Source organism: Blennius ocellaris (assembly GCF_963422515.1).
Source record: "Blennius ocellaris genome assembly, chromosome: 21".
NCBI classification, from domain to species: domain Eukaryota; kingdom Metazoa; phylum Chordata; class Actinopteri; order Blenniiformes; family Blenniidae; genus Blennius; species Blennius ocellaris.
In genome coordinates this window covers 5,789,157-5,801,888 of record NC_137670.1, presented here as the reverse complement: position 1 = coordinate 5,801,888, position 12,732 = coordinate 5,789,157, and the positions used below count along the sequence as shown (strand labels likewise).

Below are 12,732 nucleotides of genomic sequence, written 5' to 3'. Positions count from 1 at the left end.
ATGTTTGGGATCCAGGACAATCTGCCCCGCGGGGCCACCACCAACATGAAGGAGGAGCCACTGGCGGTGCGCTCCTGGATGCACTCGTCCGGCGTGGTGGACGCCAACACGGCCGCTCAGAGGTAAAGTGTCCGCCGCCCCCGGGGATTCTGGGAGCTGTAGTCCCAGCGGGGGGGTCTGCCGATTGTCTCTCTGAGCCGCGAGGACCGGGACAGACACAAGAACAATGTTAAAGTTAAAAAAAAGCCCACATATCTCATGTTTTATTGTTTGTGAGAGATTTAAAAAAAAAAAAAATTTTTATTTAATCACACAAACTTGTTAATTTTTACTTAATTACAAAAACTCCCACATCATTTTTTTACCATGTTTTTTTTGGGGGAGAAGTTACAAATATTAAATTTGTCAGGTTTCTGTTGAAATTCTACTAATGATCAATATAATATTGTTAGAAGTCAAAATTGAAGTTCGCTGTTTCTTAGTGGTTGTTGTGTGCACCAGGCTTTAAATGAAGTTTTAAAACAGGGAAATATCAATTAATGGAAGCATATAAAAATAAAAAAGAATATTGGAACTAAAAAAAAACAGTGAACAGGAGAAACCTGGAGTCACTGAGAAATGAACGGTGGTTCTGATGTTTCTGCGTCTTATTTTCAAACACGTTGGTGACTCGTTGAATCCTTTTTTCTGGAATTAATTTAGATGGGGAATTAAAAATAAGCAACATTCAGACGAGCGTCACACTATTTATCGTCGGTTGATTGTCAATAGAACAAAGAGGAAACTGCTCATTGAAAGAATTAAATGGATTCACCCCTCATTTTGAATTAAAGTGAAGAAAAGTGCTTCTCTGAGATCAGAATTGTAATTATTTATACAAAGATGAGGATTTCCACTCTTCTTTTTTTTTTTTATCAAACTGAAATCTTTTTAAAATTTTCTGGTTTTGAGATTTCCACAGTTAAAAGTATGATTCTAAGTTGTGTTTGAATTGGATTCACTTTTTAATGTGTTCATTTATTTACATTTAATATTCAAAGTATTTTTGGGAGCGTTAATAATAATTTAGAATTAATTTGAAGCCTCCTTTTCAAATATCCTCTTCACGTGCACGTTATTATCATCATCATCATCATCATTATTATTATTATTATTATTATTAATAGTAGTAGTAGTATTATTCTTACTATTATAATCAATATAATAATATAAATGTTATTTGTTCCTGACAGAAATTTACAATCAGTTTAGGACTTCTTTCCTTGTCGAATCTGAATCTAAGTGAACGCTGCCGCTGAATCGCGTGTGCATGTGGATCCACTTTAATTCTCCCAGAGGCTGCAGTCTGACTTCACTTTCTCATTGTTTCAAACAATATAACGCACACACACGCACGCACGCACGCACGCACGCACACACACACACACACACACACCCTTCCCTCCTTGCCAATTCATATTTTGTCTTGTACATTATTTTAACTTCACTTTTTTTTCCCTCTTCCAAAGCTTTTCACATTGTTACAGTTATTTTTTTTTTGTATTTATATTATTTATATTTCTGTGTAATTTTATTTCATTTCTATCATTATGTCTTTTATTAATTTTCCGTGTGTGTGTGTGTTCTCCAGCGGGGTGGGGTTAGCTCGCGCTCACTTCGAGAAGCAGCCTCCGTCCAACCTGAGGAAGTCCAACTTCTTCCACTTCGTGCTGGCGCTGTACGACCGGCAGGGCCAGCCGGTGGAGATCGAACGCACCGCCTACGTCGACTTTGTAGAGAAGGAGAAGGTGAGCCTGCAAAACACGAAACAAACGCACCCGAGAAACACCACTGAAATTGAAAACAAAACAAAACAAATAAAATCAAACCCACCGGCTTTTGTTTTTAACTTAAAGCCCCGACTTTTTTGGGGGGATTTTGATGAGCCATCAGCGCAAAACAAACGCACCCAGCAGGGGTCCCACTCACACACACACACACACACACACACACACACACACACACACACACACACACACACACACACACACACACACACACACACACACACACACACACACACACACACAAACAAATGCTTTCCGTTGAATTTCAAAAAGTGAGCCAGTAATACAAAACAAGCACACCCAACACAAAAAATGACACCCAGGCTTTGAGAGGAACGACATTTTTAAAAAGTCTTTCAACTTGAAACAAGGATTTATTGTTTATTTATGTATGATGAGCCTTTGAATTTAAAGATATTTAGCATTCATTTGGCAACAAAATCTTTCAATTTCAAGTTATTGCTTTTAGTTTGACATATGTCAACCTTGATTAACATTAAGTGGGCGAGTCCATACAATATATTATAAATGTTACATCGAATAAGAGGAAACCTGCGATTTTATTTTCAGCAAAAATCGCAGGTTTTAATTTTAGTGAAGAGTTTTTCAAGACAAACTGCTCCTTTTAAACATGAGAAATAAGGCCTTTAATTTTGAATGGCGGTGTTTAATTAGGTTTTAGTTGGAGACAAGAATTAATAAATATACTTTTGGTATGAATGGATTGTTTTTGACTTGTTGTACAGCAACTTTATTCACATGCTTATAGAGCAGAAGCAGCAACACGAAACAAACGCACCCAACAGTCACCGCAAACAGTGTCAGAGATGGAAATTTGATTTATTTTTTTGTGTTTTTTTTGTTGTTGTTTTCAAATCATGATTTTGTACCATATATCTATTTGAAACTAATGAATGTGAATAAATGCTTAATTTCAACATAAAACCTTTATTAGAAATCAACGTTTCTATATTTTTCTTTATGTTCCTTTTATCTATAGAAAGAGATGAAGAAGAGGCTTTAACATGTTCTAATGCAAAATTATTCATTTTTAAATTAAGAGCAATCAATGAGAACAGACTGGAACGACTGGGATAAAAAGTGTTTGATGACAAATCTTTGAAAGCTATATCCAAACCCCGAGCTCTCAGGTCAGCTCGTGGTGTCGAAACTCAACCAACCCTGAACCAGTGCGTGCGCGTGTGTGTGTGTGTGTGTGTGTGTGTGTGTGTGTGTGTGTGTGTGTGTGTGTGTGTGTGTGTGTGTGTGTGTGTGTGTGTGTGTGTGTGTGTGTGTGTGTGTGTGTGTGTGTGTGTGTGTGTGTTTTGTTCACCTCTGTGTCTCAGGAGCCGACCGGAGAGAAAACCAACAATGGGATCCACTACAAGCTGCAGCTGCTGTACAGTAACGGTATGTGTGCCGGTTTCGCCGCACGGCGCTGCCCACGGAGTCAAACAGAGTGACTGATGGTGTTTTTTTCTGTGCAGGAGTGAGGACGGAGCAAGACCTGTACGTGCGCCTCATCGACTCCATGACCAAACAGGTGAATCCATTTTTTTTTTTAATGTACAGACTCCGTTCCAGACCGACCAGACACAATCCGGGAGACGGTCCGGGAGTTGACACTGTGAGGGCCCATTCAGACGTCAACACGCGTTTTGGGTGCTCAATCTGAGTTCAGATTGCATCGCGAGCTCTACGTCACCTCCGCTTAAAAGGTCAAAGGGGCCGACGCACCCGTACAGAGGCGAGCGCCGCGTCCTCCGCCAGGGGTCGCTATACACTTCTTTCACAGTTTCTTCGGAACGTTGGCAATGATTGAGACTCAGACCGGCGCGTTCTCCAAGAAGGAAACACGGTGCGCATTGACGGCGTTGGCGTATGACGTATTCCCTTGCTCTCAGAGCTCAATCGCCACGCCTGGCCGTTTAGACTGCAGAGCCTATGTGGTCCAGAGAACGGTGCCTGTTTATGCTTTACACCGCATGTCATAAAGGCACGTCAACGCCAGTCATTTGGCCTTCGTTCGGTCAACAGCACCCCCCCCCCCACCTCCGATCAGGGCGCAGCAAAACCCGGGGTCCGGTGATCATTTAGTTTTAACGAGTTCACGTGTTAACGAGGTGGAAGTTCCTGCTCTCGGCCAATAAGAAACTTCAGCTGACCCGCGTTTGTGTTTCAGGCCATCATCTACGAGGGTCAGGACAAGAACCCGGAGATGTGCCGAGTCCTGCTCACACACGAGATCATGTGCAGGTAAGAAGGCCTCAACGCTCACAGACCAGGACCTGGTTCTGGTTCCTGGTTGTAGTTCTGGTTCCTGGTCCTGGTCCTGGTCCTGGTCCTGGTCCTGGTCCTGGTCCTGGTCCTGGTCCTGGTCCTGACTCGGTTCCCTCCCTTTTTCCAGCCGCTGCTGTGACAAGAAAAGTTGTGGGAACCGGAACGAGACGCCGTCGGATCCCGTCATCATCGACAGGTAGGAGGCGCCGTTTGACTGCGTTTCCGTGGCAACGCCTAATCAACAAAGAGTCGGTGAGAGTGAACTAATTAGCAAGTGAATCCATGAACGAGTGAATAAATGATTGAACAAATGGAACGTCTGTGAGTCAACGACGAGTGAGTGAATTTAGTGGGTGAATGAATTGTTCAGTGGGCGAATGAACACATTTGTAAATGAGTGAGTGACGATCAGCTGTGAAAGAATTTCTTCTGAAATCATAAAAGATGGCTGAGAGGCTGCACCTCCCCCCTCCTCCTCCTCCTCCTCCTCTTCCTCTCATATTTTCCTCCCTCCCTCCTCCGTCCCAGGAGGAATCTGTCGCTCTCCTCTCCTCTTTTCACCTCCCCCTCCTCCTCTCTTCAGCTCTCCTCCTCTTTTTCAGCTCTTGTCTTCCACTGAGTACTAATCTCATTCCTTCCCCTCCTCCCCCCTCCGCTCGGAGGTGGAGGAGGAGGTGGAGGGATGGAGGAGGATGTGAAAAGAAAAGTGATTTTTCAGCTCTCTCTCTCTCTCTCTTTTTTTTTTTTCCTGCCTATGCTGGGTGAAATGCATGATGGGAAGGTCTCCTGTGTCTGCTGCCGCTTCCACTGTAAGCCTACTGCTCCAAGCAGGGCTTTAAACAACCTGCCCCACCTACCGGGGTTTTAAACAACCTGCCCCACCTACCGGGGTTTTATAACAACCTGCCCCACCTACCGGGGTTTTATAACAACCTGCCCCACCTACCGGGGTTTTAAAACAACCTGCCCCACCTACTGAAGCTTTAAACAACCTGCCAGGGTCGTATTCGCTACCTGCCCCAATTACTGGGGCTTTCATAAGCCTACCACACCTACTGGGGCTTTAAACATCGTACTCCACAGACCAGTGCTTCAACAGCTTCAACAACCTACTGTAACTTTTGGGTATTTCAAAAATCTACTTCCCTGAACAGGTCTTTGAACAAACGGATCTAGTTATAAACAACCTACTGGGTTTTTAAACAACCTACTGCACCAACCAGGGCTGATAATAATCACCCACCCAGGCTTCAAACAACCCACTGTGCTATAAGAATTCACCTACTGTACCTTCCTAGAAATGGAGAGTTTCTGGTCAGAGAACCAGTGAGTCTTCTTGGAGGAACGGATTTGCACCTCAACATCTTTTCCAAAAAATTCTCTGATATTTTTCAAGAAAAATTTTGAGTTTCGATTCCAATTTTTGATTTTTACGGCACTTAAAAATGACTGCTGACATCAGATATATTGTCAAAAGTGAAACTTTATAGCTGTAAATGTCCTCAGAGCTAAAATGCATATAAACATAAAACATAAAAAACTGTAGATGAGGCTCCATCATTCAATACATCCAAGTTTTAACCCAAGTTTGGCAAAAATGCAACAGCAACTATAAAAACCCACAAGGATTGGTACAACGGAACTTGGGAAAAAAAGAAAAATAGTTTTTAGCCACAAATTTGATAAATCGATTAAATCGATTTTTTTTGCCCAGCCCTGGCCTGAAGCATCTCTGGACCACCGCCCAGATGGTCTCCACCGGAGAGCGTCGGATTCTGCGACGTGTGGCGGCGACGTGTCCTTCAGCGATCACATCGACACACCAGACAAGCACCTGAAAGAGCGCCCCCTACAGGCACAGCAGGCCAGCATGAAGTCAAGCTTGATTTGGTTCTATCAACTCAATTCTTCCCTCTTAGATGTTTCACCAAAGACACAAATTAATTCATTAATTTAGTGAATGAATTGTCGGGCTCATTAATTAACCAGCCCAATAATTAACCAGCTCTTTAATTAACACCAGGTTTCAGTTATTTTGGTGAAGTTTTTTCCACCCTTTAGATTGATCCCCCCCCCACCCTCTACACTTTTCAATGCCGAGGGTGATGGTGAAGGTGAAGGTGATGATGATGATGATGGCGATGGTGAAGACGGAGTCTCCTCCCTGTGAATTTGTGAGGGTTTTGGCGAGGGTCTCTGGCGAGGTGCGGTGTGGGATTGTGGGAGGACGGCGTGCTGTCAGTCATGACCGTGTGTAGGTGTGATTTCCCGCTCACTGTAGGAGAGAATCTCATTATCGGCCACGTTTCAGGGTGACTGACAGCAGAATAATGTTTGGGGGGCCCCCGGGGGCCCACGGCCGGCTCCATGTTAAATGTATGAATGCATAAGAGTCAATGGAGAGATGAAGTGTGGCTTGAATAGCACTCGCCAACGGAGGAGTGTGACCCTGAACGCACCGCCGGCTGCTGTTTGTCTGCTCCACACAGGAGTCTAATGGGCGGCAGACAGTTTTATTGTATCGTCCTACAATTTTAAAGAACCTCAAACGCGTCGTCCCATAATACAACGAGCCGCGGGCGCGTCGTCTCACAATGTAAAGAACCTCAAGTGCGTCGTCCCGTAAAAAAAAAGAAAAAAAAAAGAGAGCCTCGAACACGTCATCTGACAATTTAGAGCGGTTCAAATGCGTCGTCCAACATTTTGTTGTGGCTCCAAAACACATCATTTCAAAACTTAAAAGATCCTTAAAAGGCTTTTTGTACAATTTACAACAGCCCCAGAACGTGATCTCAAACTTTCACCCGAGCCTCACAAAGGGTGCCTCAAACTCATTGACCCACAAGTTAAAGAGCGTGGAACGCATCACTCGCCAATTTAAAGAACCTTGAGCGTCGTCATTTAATTTGAAGCCGTCCGGTAATTTAAAGGTCTAAAGGCCTCGTCTGACAATTAAAGAAAAATGCATCATTCGTAATTTTAAACAGCCTCGCAAGGATCATCTGACAACTCCAGAGCATTATTATTATTATTATTATTATTATTATTATTATTATTATTATTATTATGAGTTTAATTTCCTCAGATGAGAGTCAGCGAGAGCAGCAACGACTTAACGACTCTCTAATTAGACTGCTTGCTTGTGATTGGCTCACGTGTTGAGCTGCTCGGTTATTGGTGTTTAGGTGTTTGATTGGAAATGCAAATGAGGCGACTTGAATATGCAATTGACGTGCTCAGAGGAGGGATCTCGGTCTGTGGACTGAGCGGCTGAACGGCCCGTGAGGAGCTCCTCAGGGTGTCGATGCGGGTCCCTCAACGCTCACACAGTCACACACATGTTTTCCAGAAGGGTGAAATTTAAAGAAACGGTTCAGTTGAACTTTGACTGCTGTGATCATGCAGAGGGACTAGTTTTCATGGTGGTAAGGAATATGCCGCTGCTTTTTTCTCCTCCTCTTACGCGTCCTCACTGAGGAGGAGGAGGAGGAGGAGGAGGAGGAGGAGGAGGACTTGTCTGATCTGGTTTTCTTTGAGCAGAGAGATGATGGACTCCTCATTATCTCAGTTAATTATCTTTACATCAGTCTGACACTGTGTGTGTGTGTGTGTGTCTGTGTGTGTGTGTGTGTGTGTGTGTGTGTGTGTGTGTGTGTGTGTGTGTGTGTGTGTGTGTGTGTGTGTGTGTGTGTGTGTGTGTGCGCGCGCCAGCACGTGTGTGTGTATGCGTGCGTGGTACGTATTTGATAGATGTGTTTCTGATAGGTGTGTGTGAATGCATGCCTCTGTACGTGTGTGTGTGTGTGTGTGTGTGTGTGTGTGTGTGTGTGTGTGTGTGTGTGTGTGTGTGTGTGTGTGTGTATGCATGTGTGTTAATAGTGGTAGTTGTATATCAATATCAGCATAAGAGTTTGATTGACAGCTGACATTCAGTTGTTGAGCAGTAAAATGTCAGATTGAATATTCCTGCAGATCTTTTTGACCTCGTCTGGCTGCCGTAGATCCTCTATCAAACTGCTGTGTGTGTGTGTGTGTGTGTGTGTGTGTGTGTGTGTGTGTGTGTGTGTGTGTGTGTGTGTGTGTGTGTGTGTGTGTGTGTGTGTGTGTGTCTGACCCGCTCAGGGGTCTGGTTTTGGTTCTGGTTCTGGTTTTGTTTGTGGATTTAGTGAAGTTCAATTTGCTTCAGAGTTTAGATACACACCTGGACCACATTCGGAGTGTGTGTGTGTGTGTGTGTGTGTGTGTGTGTGTGTGTGTGTGTGTGTGTGTGTGTGTGTGTGTGTGTGTGTGTGTGTGTGTGTGTGTGTGTGTGTGTGTACGCGCGCCCCCATTCTGACAGCTGGTGTTCACATCTGTGACACCATCTGACACCAAAACACACCACACCATTAAAAAACTAATCAGTGTGTGTGAATGTGTTAGTGTGTGTGTGCGCATGTGTACATGCATGCACGCATGTTTTACAGTGTTTATGTGTGCGTGCGTGAGTGTGTGTCATAATATCTGATAATTAGCTCCATGTTCAAACCAGCAGTGGATTCTAATTAGAAAAACCTGTCCAGCATTTGGTGATAATTAGAGCGACAGGCCCAACGCAACTGACCACACACACACACACACACACACACACACACACACACACACACACACATTTAGTATGATTTACAGGTAGCATCACAGAGTAACAATCAAGTATGTGAACAGCTGCGTTGTTGTTCTTTTAACACACACACACACACACATACACACACATGTTTCCCATTTTTGCTTGTTATGAAAACTATGGCGGTACAACTTAGGCCCAACGTCTCACATGACAACACCGAATCCATTTTTCTTTACACTGCAGCAGCAGACTCACTGACAACAGTGTCATTAGTATGCCAGGCCACAAGAGGGCGCTGTTGCGAGATTTTGTAATGCAACCGCACAGACATGTGCAGAGAACAATATGTTATAAACATGAAGAATCTTCATGAGCGCAAAGATGACAGTCCTTTGTGAGAAGACATTTATGTTTATTATTAAATATATGGACGAGATATATGAAAAATGTGTAAAATATCAATTGGAAATAATATGTAAAAGTACATTGTAGAGGATTTATTTTCTCAAAGAAATTCTGAAATCTCATGCGTGAACGAGTTGTCGAGAACACACCGAGAACAAAAGGAGAACAAGGGGGTGGGGGGAACATGCTGTAAACAAACCAAAATACATGGAACGAACAGTGAGAGAATACGTTGAGGACACATTGAGAACACTGTTGGACTACATGTTTTTAAAAATATGCTCTGAATATGGAGAGAATGCACATTGAACGTGGCGATAAAACAGGGAATATGCTGAGAATCCGGGGGAGAACATTTGACAACCTGGAAAACAAAGGTAGAGAACATGATGAGAACCAGGGGAGACGACAAAAGGAAGATCTTGTAACAATGTGTAGTTGTGTTGTTTTCTGTGTTGTGGAGAATCTCTTTGTGTTGTTGTGTGTAAAGTTTGGAGAACCATGACTGAGAAGCACAAGGTTACTTCTGTGTGTGTGTGTGTGTGTGTGTGTGTGTGTGTGTGTGTGTGTGTGTGTGTGTGTGTGTGTGTGTGTGTGTGTGTGTGTGTGTGTGTGTGTGCGCATGAGTGCAACAGCCAAGTGTGTGTGTTTGACAGCAGCTGCTTTAAAGCAAAGATGAACCTGAGACAGAACATCGCCAATGACTCGCAGCAGATTAACACACCTCGCTGCCAGCAGCACGTAAATCACACACACACACAGACACACACACACACACACACACACACACACACACACACACACACACACACACACACACACACACACACACACACACACACACACACAGTTTCAGAGTTAATATGCTCTATGAGGTAGAAAATTTCGCAATGTGAGGACGAATTATACTGTCGGTAATGTACTGCCACCCAGTGTGTGTGTGTGTGTGTGTGTGTACGTCTCTTGTTCATAGAGACAAACTTGCCCTGCGTCCTAATTTCCTGCTCATAAATATGGGTAGTAATAGACTGTAGACTGTGTGTGTGTGTGTGTGTGTGTGTGTGTGTGGGGGGGGGGGGGGGGGGGGGGGTGTCTTCCCTTCTTATCACATAACAAATTGAAAGCTTAATCTGTCCTACGTGTAGATTTACGACCTCGATAGGTCTCTCTGTTCAAAGGATAGGAGGAGGAGGAGGAGGAGGAGGGAGTGAAGGAGTGAAGAGGATAAAAGAGAGATGAGTTCCAGGGGGCAGAAAGGAGGAGGAGAAGCAAGAAGACGGGAGGAGGAGAAGTGGAGACTAGATAAGTTGAGTCTGCGTGTCTGAAGATAAGGTGAGGCTGCCGACGCTGGGTGGTTACCACGGCGATGACCGCTGAAAGCTGCAGGTAGACAAGCAACAGTCGGCCTCCAGAAAAGTTGGGACGGTTTATCAAGTCAAAATGAACAACTCGGAAATATCATATCCCGCTAACCAACAGCATAGAATGGAATAGTAGAGGGATGGATATCGAGAAATAGGATTTCAATAATATGTGATGGGGACACTGTAAATGTAACTTAATTCTAAAAAAAAAAAAAAAAACAGCTAGAGCCAACAGTTTCAAAGGTCAGAAAGGCAGAATTGGTCTCAACAGTGTTTGAGAAGCAAGTATGAGGAGTTCTTCACTCTGGAACTCTTGATCAACGTCAGATTGCAAATAATCTCACCGACTCCACTGCACAGACTCACGGACACTTCTGGAGACCGTCACCTGTGAACAGTTTTGAAAACTGTACCTTGAACACTTTTCGAAAATGCCGTCCGTGGGCGCCTCAGATAACCACTGTCTGTCAGCGCTTTGTGAAAACCTTAAATGAGAAACCGTTGTGAACGCCTTTGTCCGTGAACGCCGTCAGTAAACCATCGTCTGTGGACACTTCTAGAAACACGCCCACTGATGATTTGTTTGATTTCTGCAGAAAACATCTAAATGTGCTGATGTTCCTCTGGACACTGTTGACTTCCAGAGCATCTGTTTTGCGCGTGCGTGTGTGTGTGCGTGTGTGCGTGCGTGCGTGCGTGTGTGCGTGCGTGCGTGCGTGTGTGTGTGTGTGTGTGTGTGTGTGTGTGTGTGTGTGTGTGTGTGTGTGTGTGTGTGTGTGTGTGTGTGTGTGTGTGTGTGTGTGTGTGTGTGTGTGTGTGCGTGTGTTGGTGTCAGCACTTTGTCCTTCTGTGGGCTCATTAGAGACAAGCAGCAAGGAATGCTGGGTAATCAATACTGCAGGCCCTCAGAGACCAAAAACGTCGCCTGAGAGAGAGTTCTGTCTTTTTTGTCCTTCTGTGTATGTTTACAGCTCGTTACCACGGAAACCACATCCCCCCACCACGCAGGCACACACACGTTCTTCAGCTTGCGGAGATTCATTTGACTTTTTTTTTTTTTTTAATACAGTTTATCAGATCAGGGTGTGACAGTTTTGTTTCTGTGTCTGCGTGTCGTCTTTGTCTTGCCGCCATCCCTCCTGGGAGACGGTGTTCATTGTTATAGCTGATACACACACACACACACACACACACACACACACACACACCTTTGGAATACTGGCGTGTTTCTTGTGTTTTCGCATTTCGCGATTTCTTCTCGAAACATTGCCGTCTGAACATGAAACATTTCTCTCTCTCTGTGTGTTGGCATGTGTTTTGCAGGTTCTTCCTAAAGTTCTTCTTGAAGTGTAACCAGAACTGTCTGAAAAACGCTGGAAACCCACGAGACATGCGGAGGTTTCAGGTATAACACAGACACACACACAATCGCGCGCACGCAAAAATGATTTCATTTCCCTAAAGGGCAGGACATGGCTTTGGTGGACCTGCTGTACCCATGATGCTTTGCAGCAGGACAGCCCCAGGCTTATTGCTTTGCAGATAAAATATGAGAGGTCGACGGGGATGGTGTGTGTGTGTGTGTGTGTGTGTGTGTGTGTGTGTGTGTGTGTGTGTGTGTGTGTGTGTGTGTGTGTGTGTGTGTGTGTGTGTGTGTGTGTGTGTGTGTGTGTGTGTGTCCTACATGTGATCACACTTGTCTCTGAGTGGTGGTATCCTCAGTCATCAGCTCACAACCACTAATCCTTTAGCAATCGATCCATCTGTGGAAGAGCAACAGAAGGAGAGAGAGGGAGAGAGAGAGAGAGAGAGAGAGAGGGAGCGAGAGAGAGAGAGAGAGCTACTACAGGAGAGAGGCAGATTGTTAGTGACATGCAATAGTGAAACATTACTGAAGAGAGAGTGAGTCAGGACAGAGCAGGGGCAGTTGGGGTCTCCCAGCAGTGTGAACCTACAGCAGCCTCACTAGAAAATGGTCCAGGGTGGCCTGAACCTGCACTAACGGTAGGCTTTATTAAATCAAAAGGTTTGATATTAAAATTATTAGAGAGTGTGTCAGGCTCCGTTAATGAAACTGGTTCCCTATGAGAGGAGTCTAATAGCTGAAAGCTCTGCCTCACAGTCTACTTTTAGAAAACCTGGGAACCTCCAGGGGGCAGCACTCTGAGAACCACATGCTGCAATCAGCTCTGGAAACCACCACCAGGAACGTACTGTAGTCCAGAGTGAGTGAGTGAGTGACAGAGAGAGA

The 12,732-nt window shown here is 44.5% G+C and overlaps 1 protein-coding gene across 4 annotated transcripts in view; it reads left to right on the top strand.

The window, feature by feature from the left end:
- ebf3a (EBF transcription factor 3a) overlaps positions 1 to 12,732 on the top strand; it is a gene marked incomplete at both ends in the record, with an annotated part of 23,460 nt that continues 10,728 nt past the window's right edge. For all 4 annotated transcript variants that reach the window (XM_080516680.1, XM_080516679.1, XM_080516678.1 and 1 more), the window contains 7 exons: positions 1 to 122; positions 1,631 to 1,787; positions 3,173 to 3,236; positions 3,314 to 3,369; positions 4,009 to 4,082; positions 4,234 to 4,302; positions 11,805 to 11,886. In XM_080516680.1, coding sequence (XP_080372806.1) covers positions 1 to 122; positions 1,631 to 1,787; positions 3,173 to 3,236; positions 3,314 to 3,369; positions 4,009 to 4,082; positions 4,234 to 4,302; positions 11,805 to 11,886 — 624 coding nt within the window. The remainder of the gene's footprint in view (positions 123 to 1,630; positions 1,788 to 3,172; positions 3,237 to 3,313; positions 3,370 to 4,008; positions 4,083 to 4,233; positions 4,303 to 11,804; positions 11,887 to 12,732) is intronic.